At 41.4% G+C, this 14,040-nt stretch overlaps 1 protein-coding gene across 1 annotated transcript in view; it reads right to left on the bottom strand.

The window, feature by feature from the left end:
* LOC104965268 (myoferlin) overlaps positions 1–14,040 on the bottom strand; it is a 60,129-nt gene that overhangs the window by 1,819 nt on the left and 44,270 nt on the right. Inside the window, exons 17-18 of the mRNA XM_010794227.1 lie at positions 5,842–5,966; positions 1,162–1,206 (exon numbers count right to left, since the gene is read on the bottom strand). Coding sequence (XP_010792529.1) covers positions 1,162–1,206; positions 5,842–5,966 — 170 coding nt within the window. The remainder of the gene's footprint in view (positions 1–1,161; positions 1,207–5,841; positions 5,967–14,040) is intronic.

The raw sequence follows: 14,040 nt of genomic DNA, 5'->3' as shown, positions 1-14,040 counted from the left end.
ATGTGGACCATTTCAACCGGAGAAAGAGGATTTTGTCTGGGTCCCGAGAGTCAAAACTGTCTCAACGTCTCACTGCTAAAAACCGTCCGCACAACCATCGAGTGAAGACCCCGACGGGGAGTTTCAAAGGCGTACTTCGGCAGACATGCGCGCTACAGTTGCCCCCCGCCCCCCGCGGTCACCTCAACTTCCGGAGCCAAATAGCGCTACAGTTCCCCCCCCCACCGATCACCTCATAGCTTCGGGAGACATAGGCCGGCTTACAGTTGCCCCCCCCCCCCGGATCACCTCACGTGCCCGCAGACGTTTGTTCGGATCTAAACCAAATGGTTTTAATCCCCGCCGCGCTTGAACACCCGGCCATGGGGAACCTCTCTTTTAGAGACGCACTCTTACTGTTCCGCACCGCACACTCGCAACACTTACCTCACTTACGAACTCTCGAGACTCTGGTAGATTAATTTTGGACAATATTCGTGACTTATTCATCCAAGTGCAAATTATTAGTCACAAAAGGCGCACCTCCTTGACCTCGCTTCCCCGATGCTCCGATTTCCGATTCGTAAGCGAGCAAAGAGACTCTTTTTTCGGCGGAAGTAAAATCTTTTTACAGGTAAGGGTGTGAAGTTAACAGAGAAACAAGCTAGGCTAATGTTAGCGGCAGCCGAACAGCGGGTAGGGACAAACTCAGATTTCTATCCTCAAACTGAAATGTTATTGACTGTTTTAATATCCGAGAGGAGACTTCAAAACCTCCATGCACCATGAACACTGAAGGAAAGAGGTTGAAGACTACAACTCCCATGATGCCACGCTGCACAACAACCCCCAACAAAAATATTTTACTGCAGTTTTCATGAAATCGTGTACTAATACTTGCAGAAATAATCGAGGCATTTGTTTTAGAGATGAGGCAACTTTCTTTTTGTCTTCTTAAACACTCCTGCATGATGGGATCTTACGTTAAAGACTACAACTCCCATGATGCCACGCTGCTTCACCACACTAAACAAACAGATTCTACTGCTGTTTTCGTTGAAATGTTGTGTGTTTAAGTGCTTAGACTTGCAGGAATCAGTGAGTGTCTTCTTCTGTTCAGCAGGAGTTTTAAAACAGCCTTTGATTACTTTTCCCCATGTGACGCATTCAAGTGCAGCTCACCTGCTTCATGGTGTCCTTTGAATTGAGGGCCTCAGGCAGTGGAGTCTAGGAGAAACAGGAAGAGAGACTTTATCAACACTGAGACATTTCTGCAGATCCAAAGCCTCTGACATAAAGCAGGTCACTTTCTCTCCCTCCACAGGAACTCGCTGATGATAATCTCGCACCAAATAATCAGTCACTACCAAGCTGCACCGTGCAGATAGAAAGCATCATTATTTTCTTTTCATTTGGATGGAGGTCAACGCAAATACATTATCTCAGCTTGCGATGTGTTACCATTGTCTCCAGCGGGGTGTGTGTGGGAGTTAAGAGTGTGTGTGATGAAGTGGGTGGAAGCAGAGAAGCCTTTGTTGGGTGATAATGTTGCTTTTAACTACAGTACAGACTATCCTTTTCCCACTCAGAGCCATTTGAATATTACATGCACTGCAACGGCTGCAACATATTTAAACATGTATTATTTTATGCATGCAAAAATATGTTTGTTTTTTGAGTCATTTATCGGTACATTTAACTCAATAATTGTAATCAGGATCAGAATCAGAATACCATAGTTACTTGCCATTTGTACAACGCATGGTTTAGAGATTAGGATAAAAAAAGTAATTGCGATTATTTTTGATGAATTTTGCAATCGTAACGTGATTCCTAACACTGAACGGCTTGATTGAACAATTATGCTGCTTGATAGTATTTCACATATTGCACTTAATTATTATTATAGGATTTAAGGTGAGTTTTAATAGAATACAAATAAGTGCTCTTAGTGTGGAAACCACAAATAGGCATGCTGTTTTTTCTAATTAAATACAATTACATCATACAGATGAAGGATTATATCATCCACAACAATACTAAAACACATAAAGATGTTATGTGTCTTCAAAGCTTTTTTCTTAAAAGTCGAAATATTTTTTTTCTCAGGGAAACAACTTTATATATATTTTTTAATTATATTAATATTTGCTGACCGACATAATTATAAAATGTCCCTTCTTTGATGGGCTTTTGGAGAACCATAACACCAGACTTTCCTATAATAATGTAAAGCCTTTAAAGATATGATCAATGAACCAATATTCTTTGTGTGAGATCAATGAACTAATACTGAATATTTAACACACAAAGCCAAAGAGCCGTTTACATTTCTGAATGCACAGACTGGAGGCCAGGTGTGTCTGATGACCTGCTGCCACTCTGAGCTCTGATTGGCTGTCTGTGCACCTGCTGCTGAAGGCCAGCTCATTCAGTGTGTGGTTAGCAGAAGTTACAGAAAGATAATAGGCCTAACTGTGGTGTGGATTATCTAGAAAAAAAAACATTCAAAAGCCGATCTCTTCAGGAAAAAGTGCGATAAAACATCTCTCTGCACACAAACCAAACCTCTGTTAAAAAACAGCAGATGTAACGTGCAGCAGTGGAAACGTGGCTAAACTGCTAAATATCTGAGAATACACTTTTTAAGCTCCCAGTGTTTTAGTTTTTCAGACATAGTCAAGTACAGGATTATACGACCTCAAGCATGTTTCTGACAGGATTGCATCCAAAACATGTCGCTGTCCACCAACCGCGATGCAACGCTGCAAACCAATCAAACCAAACCTCTGGTAAAAAACAGCAGATTTAACGTGGAGCGGCTCTGCGGGGAAAACATGGCTGACTTTCATCTTCTCATAAAAGACAATTGTAATGCACCCGTTAATGTTTCATTCGGCTGGAATAATGGATGTATATTTGGATATAAACTGGTCAAAAACTGGATTTCTGGATCTTTCTGAGAGGATTACGACACATGGAGGCAGCGCTTAGAGAAATCTGAGCAGAGCAGAACAGGTAGGCTATGTACACAAACACTTTATCACCTGTTGGAAATGTGTGGGTGAAGCGGGGGTGAAGACGTACTCAGGTCGTTTACTTGAGTAAAAGTAGAAGTACTCCGATTTTGTACTTGAGTAAAAGTAGAAGTACTCCGATCTTGTACTTGAGTAAAAGTAGAAGTACTCAGACCTTGCTCTTGAGTAAAAGTAGAAGTAATCAGATCTGATACTTGAGTAAAAGTAGAAGTACTCCGATCTTGTACTTGAGTAAAAGTAGAAGNATAGCCATTTTGCTATATTATACATTATCAATATGTCAGCTACTTAAACAATGTATTTAAGATGTTTTTATGAAATAAGTACAGGTTGGAAAATGTATTTTTAAAAATACATTTTCCAACCTGTACTTATTTCATAAAAACATCTTAAATACATTGTTTAAGTAGCTGACATATTGATAATGTATAATATAGCAAAATGGCTATCCTATTGTAAATGTTTTTTTACTTATTGGGGAAAGCCCAAAAAGTGTTGCAACTGTCCCTGGTCTCCCCTACTCTTTGATTTCATAGTTGTTTGGAAAGGTCTCGAGCATCTAAAGTTTCCCTTTCAAAATAACACTCAAGAATTTGACAAAGGAAATGGTAAACTTCAACAGGAAGGTCCACATTGAAATAAAATACATGTATGTGGAAAGGAGGATTTACTGTTGGAAATTATGTGCAGTGATATGAGGTTAAATTGTTAACATAGGTTCAGGAGCATGGCCATGCCTAAAACTCCGCCTCGAACCACGGCCACCCCTATTTATATCTGGCAAAACCTCCGGCCACTGCTTGTCTCCATCTTTTCAACCCACCCTCCCTCTCCCTTCTACCCATACAGTTCCCCTTCCGACTCACACCGAGCGATACATCCATCCATCCCTTCTTCCCTTCTTCCCTCCCTCCCCTCAACATCCCTCATCCTCTGCCCGTCAACATTTATATTTAAACTGTGCATATTTATATACTGTATNAAAGCTTATAGTTAGGGCTGATTAGATTCAGCCCCTAGTTTTGCTGATATAGGCTTAGTTTGTCGGGGGACATCTTACTTCTTCCTTCTCTCTGTCTATACCTGTGTACTCTCATGTTCCGATTAACCCAGCTTCCCCAAATTTCTTTCTTTTTGGTGTCTATATACGCCGGGATCCGGAGTCATGGATGATCCTGCGGTCCTGTGTCATGGATCGCGAGTCCTGGATCTTGAGTCGTGGCTGTGGTCCTGGATCATAAGGCCTGGATGGATATCCTCGTGGATTCATCTTCCTATTATACACACATGCATTTCCAAACATTTGGACTACCTATGTTGCAAATGTATTATCTTTTCAATTTACACACGGCATCTATTGCACGTCTGTCCGTCCTGGGAGAGGGATCCCTCCTCTGTTGCTCTCCCTGAGGTTTCTCCCATTTTTCCCTTTAAACTGTGGGTTTTCTCTGGAAGTTTTTCCTTGTACGATGTGAGGGTCTAAGGACAGAGGGTGTCGTGTTGTCATACTGATATTCTGTACAAACTGTGAAGTCCACTGAGACAAATGTAACATTTGTGATATTGGGCTATATAAATAAACATTGATTGATTGATTGATTGGGGTTTTTTTCAACTTTTTGCACATTCCTTTTATTCCTTTTTGAACACATGCTTTTAGGAATCTTAAGACTGATCTGCTGCTAGCTTCAAACAAAGAGACTGTTTTGCTACTTGATGAATAACAATTACTAGGAAAAGGCTTTTCTCACACAAAACTAAAATCATTAAACACACTTAATTTCATTCTGTGAGCAAAGAATTACATCTTTCAAAGAAGCAACATTGTTGCTTGACTGAATTGTGTCATTAATAACAGGTAGCTTTAAAAAGAGAGACTGTGTGAGGCATGTAATTTAACATAAGTGCGAGTGGGTACTAATATGTTGTTGTGTAGTCTCAGTTATTCAGTGTTGAACAACAATCTGTTTTAAAAAGTTCATGGTGCAAACTGAATCCTGACCACGTCACAGTACAGTACAGGTTAATCATTTTGTAAAATTCAAAGATTTGTACTTTAACCGGGATATAAAACCATAACGCAGCATGTGAAAGTATTTCATTAGAGTTTCTATTTTGACATGAAGATGGCCAAGGTGACAGAATATTAGCTGGTCTCATTTGAGGAATAATGGGATAGAATAGATGTTTTTTTTGTAAAGTCATATCGCCTCCAGCTGTTCAGGAAGTGAACTGCAGAGGGGAACAAAATTGCCTTAAAATCATTCTCAGTCCTGAGGAAATAAAGTTTCTTCTGCCAGAAAACAATGCAAGAACTCTCTGAATGTGAGGTCACTTTGGTCCAGAGTCCTGTAAATATGAAAATAGGTACTCTGAGGACATGCTTTATACTGACATCAGTGCATCTCCGTGGAGATGTTTAAACATGTTGACATGATGTAACCCTCCTTTCAATGAGTAAATTATTCAGAGTGCCAGAAACTAGGTTTTCATGATGGAAAAAGTGTGGGCTGGGTGGAGACAGAGTAAGTCATTGTCCTCATTAAGTTAGGACAGATGTTTCTAAAAAGTAGGACCTGGAAACCTCTGTATGTTTCAGAAGTAAACTCAATGTTGTTCACTAGCAGGAACCACGCCACAACAGTGTGATGTTTGTAAGTTTATTGAAGTAACATGTGAATGATATGAGGGGGGTAAAGGGATGATCTGGGAGGACGAGCTGTGGTCCGTGCAGTGGGAGACTCAGAGTGGGGGTTCCGTCTCCGGCTTGATCTGCGTGGGCTGATTACGGGCCCCAAAAAGAGTTGCATTAAAAGCAGCTGACTTGAGCGTGTGTCTGTCTGAGATCATTGAGATTGTTGCGGGTGTAAGCGTGGTACGCTTGGGATGACGACCGGACGAGGGCCTTGATGATTGGATAAGAGATGCCCGGTCTGGCTGCTGTGGACGCTGCGCCAATGCGGAAGGAATGGTTCGAATAGTGTTCTGAGCATATCCCCAAAAAAAGCAACACATTGTGGAAGTGTAGCCATTTGCCCTGTTTCGGTGTGAAAGAGTGGGTTTTGAGGCGTTGCGTGTGCATCGTACCTTGTGCTGAGGTATTTGGTNGTGTGTGTGTGTGTGTGTGTGTGTGTGTGTGTGTGTGTGTGTGTGTGTGTTTTGTTGAAGTGTTTAGTGTTGGGCCACACACACACACACACACACACACACACACACACACACACACACACACACACACACACACACACACACACACACACACACATACATTTCCTCTCCTTTAACTTCATGAGCCAATTGGCTGATTTGTGTATGTGTGTGTGTTAAACAGCAGGCCTGTCTGCACCTCTTTGTCCTCTTCAACGGATATCAGCAGCCCGAGTGCTGGTTTAAATAAAGGAGAGGAGAGGGCAACCACTCAGTTCGACAAAGTGACACTGCACCTGCCAGGTCAAACAATGTAGCTTGGTGCAGTAATGTATTTTTGTTGGCCGATCAGGAATTTATCATGGCATCGGCCTCCATCAACAAAACACAGATTTTTCCATTAGATTTTGGATGATAACAGAAAATAAGCTCTGTGGCAAACAAACTTTTATGATGCTTATGACTAGTTTGGTATCAACAACACTTTGAAATATTTAGCGTGAAGATAATCGGCAGAACTTAAAAGCTAATGTTAGGCCATGAACAAACTACATTATGGTGCATTATGACTTCACATTAACACAGCTAAACTAAAGGTGTACTCGTGGTCAGCGCGATGACGTTCAGTAGTTGACTTTGATGCTTACAGCTAGCCTTAGGTCTATTTTTATGGTCTATCATTATATATATATATACCAGATTTTGTTTCTTGTTTAATCAATTATTGGATTGGATTAGAACAATTTCAGAAAATAATTAAAATGCCTATCACGATTCCTCAGACACTATGCCTTCAATTTGACATTGATCCAAATCTAGATCTCAGAATTTTGGGAGGACAGTTTTAACATAACTATATATGAAAAATATATCAATAATTTCCACATGTTTATGGACTAGAATAATCCTCTTGAAGAAGAAAGATTGGGTTTGACAATATGTAATGTCCTGCTGGGAGCTAATCCTCAATAGGTTAAACAGCTGAAGTCAGGCAGCATTGTGTCAGTCCACCCAAAGCTGCAGACAGGAGTCTGCCCCACAGACATGAACTCAGGAAGAGTTAATGAACACAGACAGGATGCACCTTTTATTTTCGCTAGGAGCGGTACGAGCCGGATATTCTAAGCACTGGGATGTCTTAAAGAAGGAGGAAACATTTTCACCCTGAAGCAACAAATACAAAAACGACTGGCTCCAGTTAGCTCGGCTAGATGCACAAGATCTTTTGCTACTGATAATTTTAAGCATCAAGTGATAGGAGTAATTTAGGTAGGCCTGCTGTGTTTTTTAAATGTCTTGTCGTTGTACATAAACTTAGATTCATATTTAAAATGAAATAATAAAAAATCACATTAAAAAGCTCCAAGAGTGTACTTTCAAAGTGGTGCTGGAATGAATCATATATCTGGAAATAAGTTAGCATTTAATACTTAGCATTTTCGCTTGTGTCAAAGTCAATGTTTTTTTGAATGCGTTTGTGGTTAGACATTGGAAATAGGGTCTTAGGTTTATGCAAGTTTTCGCATTTTTCACAGAGGGTTCAAGAAGAAAGATGTGTCAGTAAACACCCCACTGGTTTGCTTCCTAAGCTTCTATGTGTAGAAATGGCGGTCGCTTACAAGTGTCTTGGACCACCAATCGCCATCATGCTGAACATGAGCCGCCTTTAGCTTAGTGATCTTGATGCGAAGTCCTGTGACAGTACATTACAGCTAATACGCTAGCTTCTACTGCAAAAAGATAGCTTTCGACTTTTGTAAATTGCATTTACACTTCAAAAATAAGTGGTGTTAATATGTGAATCCTGAGGAACAAAATATCAAAGCACCATACATGTGCATTTTCTGCAATTATCCAACATCAAATGGAAAAATCGCGTTGGTTTTTGTTTGGGGAGCCCTTGCAATGTTAACTTCAAGGTCAGCCTACAAAAATACGTCATCACTTCCCCCTAACCCCTCACTGTGTAGTGATGTTGTTATGTGGAGAATCTGTGCTCAGCACTAACACAGCAGAGGCTTGCTCCAGGTCTAGCTGAACCTGATGTGCAGCATTCACTGCTTCAAAGGCAAACAGAGGACAACCCAGTCTGGGCCTTCACCGTCCTCAGCTTCACCTCTGTGTCTCCAACAAGACTTCGCTCTATAGGAGCCTTCTGCTTCACATGTACCTTAGCACCTGGCTCATTCCTAGTGTTCCTCCTGTGTACTGTCTAGGATGTTCATTTAGATGTTTGATTAATAGTTAATTCTATAGGCACTTTCACACCGCAGTACTTTTCCCACTTTAGTTCCGATATAGTTCCGAAATGTTGCGTCCACACCAAAAAAATCCGGAACTAAAATTAGTTAATGAGAACCTTTTTACCCCCTTTTCCGTCCCTGCTAGAGAGCAGGGACTTTCGTGGGAGAAAAAAGTTCCTATATCTGATTTACTCGGACGGCTTCTCGGAACGCTTCAGTAGTACTCAAGCTCCGGGGACTTCGGGTGGCAGTATACGCCGTGAAGTTGTTTGCGGCCTGCCAGTAAAACCAAAGCAGAAGAAGAAGAAGTGACGTCAGCGGCTTCATTTGCATAATCCTCCCCCAGGGACTTATTCCGGTGTGAACTAAAGAGTTCTCATGAACTAAGTTCTGATGAACCTTTGTGGGAAAAGTACTGCGGTGTGAAAGCGACTAATCAATCCAGTACTTCGCATTTAATACATTTTTAATGCAGACTCATAAACAGACCGCAGAGAGCCAGCATAATATAACCACCCAGAGTTCTTAAGGTCTTTTGTTTCAATAGTGTAGCTCTTTGGATTAAAATGTGTTTAAAGCATTGAAGTTCAAATAGATTAGAGTGGTGCAGGAACGAGTCCTAAACCCAGAAAAGAGTCAGCATTCTACCCCTAATGGTTCCCTATGGTACTGTCTCTGACTAAATAAGTTATTTGGTTAACCCAGGGGTTCCCAACTTTCTTCCCAAGAGCCCCCCCAAATGACTCCTGTTGGAAGTTGCGCCGGGGGGGGGAAACAGCGGTAATTAAAGTTTAAAAGTCTCAAAAATGCTACAACTACTGTCACAAACTGGATGAATGTGAAGTATTTTGTTAAAGGAGGATGAAAGCGTAATTAAGGAGCACTACTGGAGTGACTTTGATGGTTATTGGACTCAGGATCAATTCATTTGGATTCCCGCTGTATGAAGAAATGAATCTATTCAGGAAGCAATTGTGACTTAACTCGTTTCTACTTTTCTTTTGTTTCCCTACCCACTCCGGGCTTGAACTATTTACCCAGAAAACCATATAAATAATGTTTTGAGATAATCCTGACCTACACTTAAATTTCTTCATAAAGATTTTCCTTTTGGCCATTATTTTAGATTGAGAAGAGAGATATTTGAAAGAGAATGAGGATGACATGCAGAAATGCTCAGTAACATGTACTGGGCAGTCGAGAAGACAAAACTTAAAGTGTGTCGTGGTTCAGTCAAGTTACTGTTGAGTATGATGGTGTTAAGGTTTCTTGTAAAGCATTCCTGCAAAGATAAGTTTACAAAAACGTAAACTGAAATGGTAAAAGTATATTACCACCTTTTGACCGCTACAGAAATATGCCTCAATGGCCGGCTCAATGAATGGGGTTCGGCTCTCACTGGTGGCTTGGTATATGACAGCTTTCTGGTCTTACATCTTGCATCTGTCTCTAAAGTTCACTCTCCGGAATCAAGAGACGAGGGGGCAGTTTTACTTGATAGGAGAAGCAAAACATTTGGTGTTAAACTCTGTGACCTTGCTCTTTGAGTTTAGTGTAAACTAAGGATAAAACTTATACTTAAAAATGATTGGAAAATTGCTTTAAGGTTGGTGTCCTAGTTAGGTGTTACATAAATGAATTTTGGACATGTTGTCTTGTGGCTTGTTGCTTTTTGTCATCATATTTTCTCCTGAGTCCCCGCCTGTAAAGTAGAATTTTAGGCAATGTAAGGATATGAACGTCTAATCGAAGGATCAGACGTGTACATTGGTTATTTAATTGATTCTCATATTTCCCAGATATAATTAAGACAGAGGCTCTGCTAACTATCGCTCAGGAAGCTGGCTCTGTTTTATTTGATATTAATGTATTCTTTTGACAACCCAATTAGCCTTTTGCTGGAAAGCTTTAAGCTGCAGCAGTAGTCCAGATTGGAGGGGCCTGAGAGGAGAGGAGAGGGGAGGTGAGGGGAGGGGAGGAGAGGGGGGGGATACTTTTGGAATCGAGTTCCCGGTGAATACCCTCTTTTGAGCTAATGACTCCAGTGGTGTTGTGTCTGAAGGAAGTTGAACATTGATGTCATATTCTATCCCCGGACACAACCCTAACGGAGACCTGTTTTTCTCGAATCCAATTCGCGAAACCGGGTACCACAGTAGTTGAACATGTGGATGAAACGTTGGTCAATAAATCTCTTCCATCTCTTACTATACTGTGGAAACTGTAGAGTTTGGTGTCCAATTATTTAGGAAGGGCACCAAATCCATAAGAATTAAAAACAAAGTCAAAAAGGGTGGTTTATTTTAGAGGATTATTAAACCTTATCCACTTTTTATCATAAAATGAGTTTGGTTCAGGGTTATATTATTGAATTTTTTAACTGACTAGTAAAAGCTCAGAGAATTAAAAGAGGTGCAAGACACTATGATACGACGGGTAGTAAACCGGTCGTTTCCGTGACAGATCGGGCCGGGGGGAGGGCGGAAAAATCTCCGGCTCGTGACAATTAGGGACAGGAGGACCTTCGCCAACTCCTTAAAATCGAGGGGTCGTGCCTGGTTACTTTAGACGGATACTAAAGGGGACTAGACCCGAGAACCAAGTCACCGGCTCCTTAGTTCGGCTCCTTCCCTAATTCTCCCCTAATTCGGGTGGACACAAACACCAATTGGAAAACGCAAACGATTTATTCTTCGTGCCCGGTGTGTATAGGGGGACCCGGAACCCGTTGGTCTTACTACCTCACTGATTACCTCAAATAGTGTCTGACAGCGGTGGTGTCTCTAATCTTGTGACATTAGAGTGTGGTGACTAAAACTCTATCTGTGGGGGAGTAGATGTGGGGACTACTGGGTACCCCGGTGTTAACGAGACGTTTTATTGGTTATGTTTCCTCTGTAAACTCACTTGGAGAAGATGTTGAAGGACTCGCCACCTCCAACCGGTTAAAGTTACTGGTAGGAAGGGTCTTGCTCTGTTTATACAAAAATTCGTTGATGACATATAGGGAAATGTATCCTTCAACTCACGTTAGTGAGGAGAAGTAGAATTCATGGCCCCTTAATAAAAGTTATGCAAAAACCTTGGAGAAACTTCCCAACAGATAATTAAATCTAAGTAAACTTACGGGTAAGTACGAGTCGTCACCGAGACACACCAGATAACTACCAGCCATCCAGAATAAGGGTGAAACCATTTTGTGACTTACTTGGCGGAGGACCTAACTAAGGGTTCTAGAGACGCTGGCCCGATATCAAAACAGCGAATCACCCTTGCACACAGGGGAGACGAGAACTAGCACTCGAAAATGTGACGTCTGGTGGGAAAGGGCTAAATTGGATGTTTATAAGGGTCAAAACAAGGGCAGAGTACGTACAACAATAATGTTAACTTGTCGATCTAGCAAAACTCACACGAGGAAGGGTCGATAATGGGAGGAGTTGTTTTTAGTATTCTCATTCCGGTGATGGTAGGCTCCGTTATAACCGGCTCAATCTTAGCTACCGACTCAAAATCTCTTTAGGTTGAAGATAAAGGTAGCGAAAATAAAGGACTGTCAACCTGATAAAATTGAACAAGTAAAATTTCTAAGCTTTTATTTATGTAACTACACAAATAAAATACAAAAATGAGCACACAACACAAGGAACATTCGTGAAATCACTGCGTCAATGTGTAAACAACAGAATACAAGAAGTGTACTTTGATCGTGTTGGAATAATGACACTAATTGCTTGCAAAGTCCGTCCATTAGCAAATCTGTTCGGAGAGACTCCAAGGTAGTTGCCAAAACAGATGGCAACCGAGGTACAATTTAACCGGGGTAACAAAGGTGGTTACTACACCAATTTTGTTTGACACACCGCACACAGTGGTAACGGTAGCGAGGATTGAACAGGACAATCGTAAGGTCACAGGCAGACGAGACAGGAGCTGTGTAGTTGTGCAGTCTAGGAAAGACTGGTGATGATGTTGTAGAAGGCATAAATTTTTTTCCTGTGACTCGATTGGTTCGAGCGCTCGGTTGAGAGTCGATCGAAAAATTGAACGTAATTTAACGATAGAAGTTTTCGACGTACGCCTGTTGTTCTCTGGTTTTACATACTCTGGGTTTCAGAGTAGCCCATGAGATTACTATAGAGATCTTTTTATAATGTCGTTTGTTAATTATAATAGGATTAAAATCAAGACCAGAGAAACTTTTACTTTCCCCTTGCTTCCTGATTAATCTGGGAGCGTCCTTGTTTTGCGGCCCGATTTAAGGAAACTATACGCTAATTGTGTACGCCCCCAAATACACTAAAATACGCCACTTTTAACGGCCTTCAACTCTGTTAATACGCCTTTCACCTCTTTTATACGATTTATACGCCCCCTTTTCTTATGTTAAAAAAATTTTTATAACCCCGACACAGAATAAATAAGAAAGAGTGTGTGTTGGGACGGTGGTTGCCAATTTAGGGAAATGATAAGTTATTTTGTGTAAGTTACAAATAAATAAACATTTCGTTAACCCCGATAAAAATTAGAGGGTGTGTGTGGTGTGTGTCGTGTCGTGGTGTGTGTGTGTGGTGGTGTGTGTGTGGGGGGGTGTGTGTGTGTGTGTGTTGCGTGTTGAAGAGGCGGAGATAAGAAACAAAAGTAAAATGAGCAAGCAATACGACTGGTCGAAAGTTTAAGAACATCCCGATCGAGTGAGCAAGAACCATCGCGGAAGCTTTCCCAAAACCATTCTCTCAACTACGGAGCCACTTGCAACTCAACAACCGAAAGAAGCAGGCGTCCTCCCGTCTTCGTAAACAGGCTTACAATACTTACTTAGTTTCACCCCAGCAGCGCTGGGCCAGCTAAAAGAGAAAGACGAGGTTGTCGCGTCAACCGTGCCCCACGTATTATCAAAATGGGGGGTGAAAAACGGTGCCAGAAAATCATATCTATGTTGACAAGCAGCCATTTCACTTACCTCAATACTAAAAAAAGGCGGGCCTCTACCTAATCTAGCAAAACGCACTAGAAACCACAAAAGAGATAGCCACATAAACTGCTCTAACGAGGTGTTTCGCAAGTGAGATATTGTCACAACAAATTGTAAGACACTACGTGCTCTCGACTACGCAGTCGCAGTTCTGGGCTCAATTTGAAAAAAAGAAGAGTTGAAACACACCTTTTACGCCCTAATACGCCCGGAGAACTATTTATACGCCGGCAAATTTTTAGACGCGGTAAAACGACTAATACGCCATTTAAGACGCTAGCGTCTTAGCGGCTAAAAGACCTCCCAGATTAATTACGAGACAGAGATTTGTATATTTGTTGACTACTTTATTACAATCGGAAGAATACTCCGCATCCTGTACCCTGTACAAAATCTTTTAGTATAGGTTAATAATAAATAGTATATTGTGTAACTGTTTGTAGTTCAAGGGAGGGAGGAGGGAGTCGGAGTCTTCCACGGTAAGGGAGAAGGAGGTCTTCTTTGAGGGCCCCCCCTTTCTCAGTCCTTCACCGGATAAACAAGGTTTCGTCTAAGTGTTTACGGTCTCACTCTGGAAATTCCCTCTTCGGACCGAAGGGCAAACAAAGGTTCACTTCTACCGAACAACGATGAAAATTGGAGGCGAGCGAGAAGGGGG

Source organism: Notothenia coriiceps, unplaced genomic scaffold, assembly GCF_000735185.1.
Source record: "Notothenia coriiceps isolate Sejong01 unplaced genomic scaffold, NC01 NC01_scaffold00037244, whole genome shotgun sequence".
In the NCBI taxonomy this organism is placed as follows: Eukaryota; Metazoa; Chordata; class Actinopteri; order Perciformes; family Nototheniidae; genus Notothenia; species Notothenia coriiceps.
This window is presented reverse-complemented; position numbering and strand designations above follow the sequence as displayed.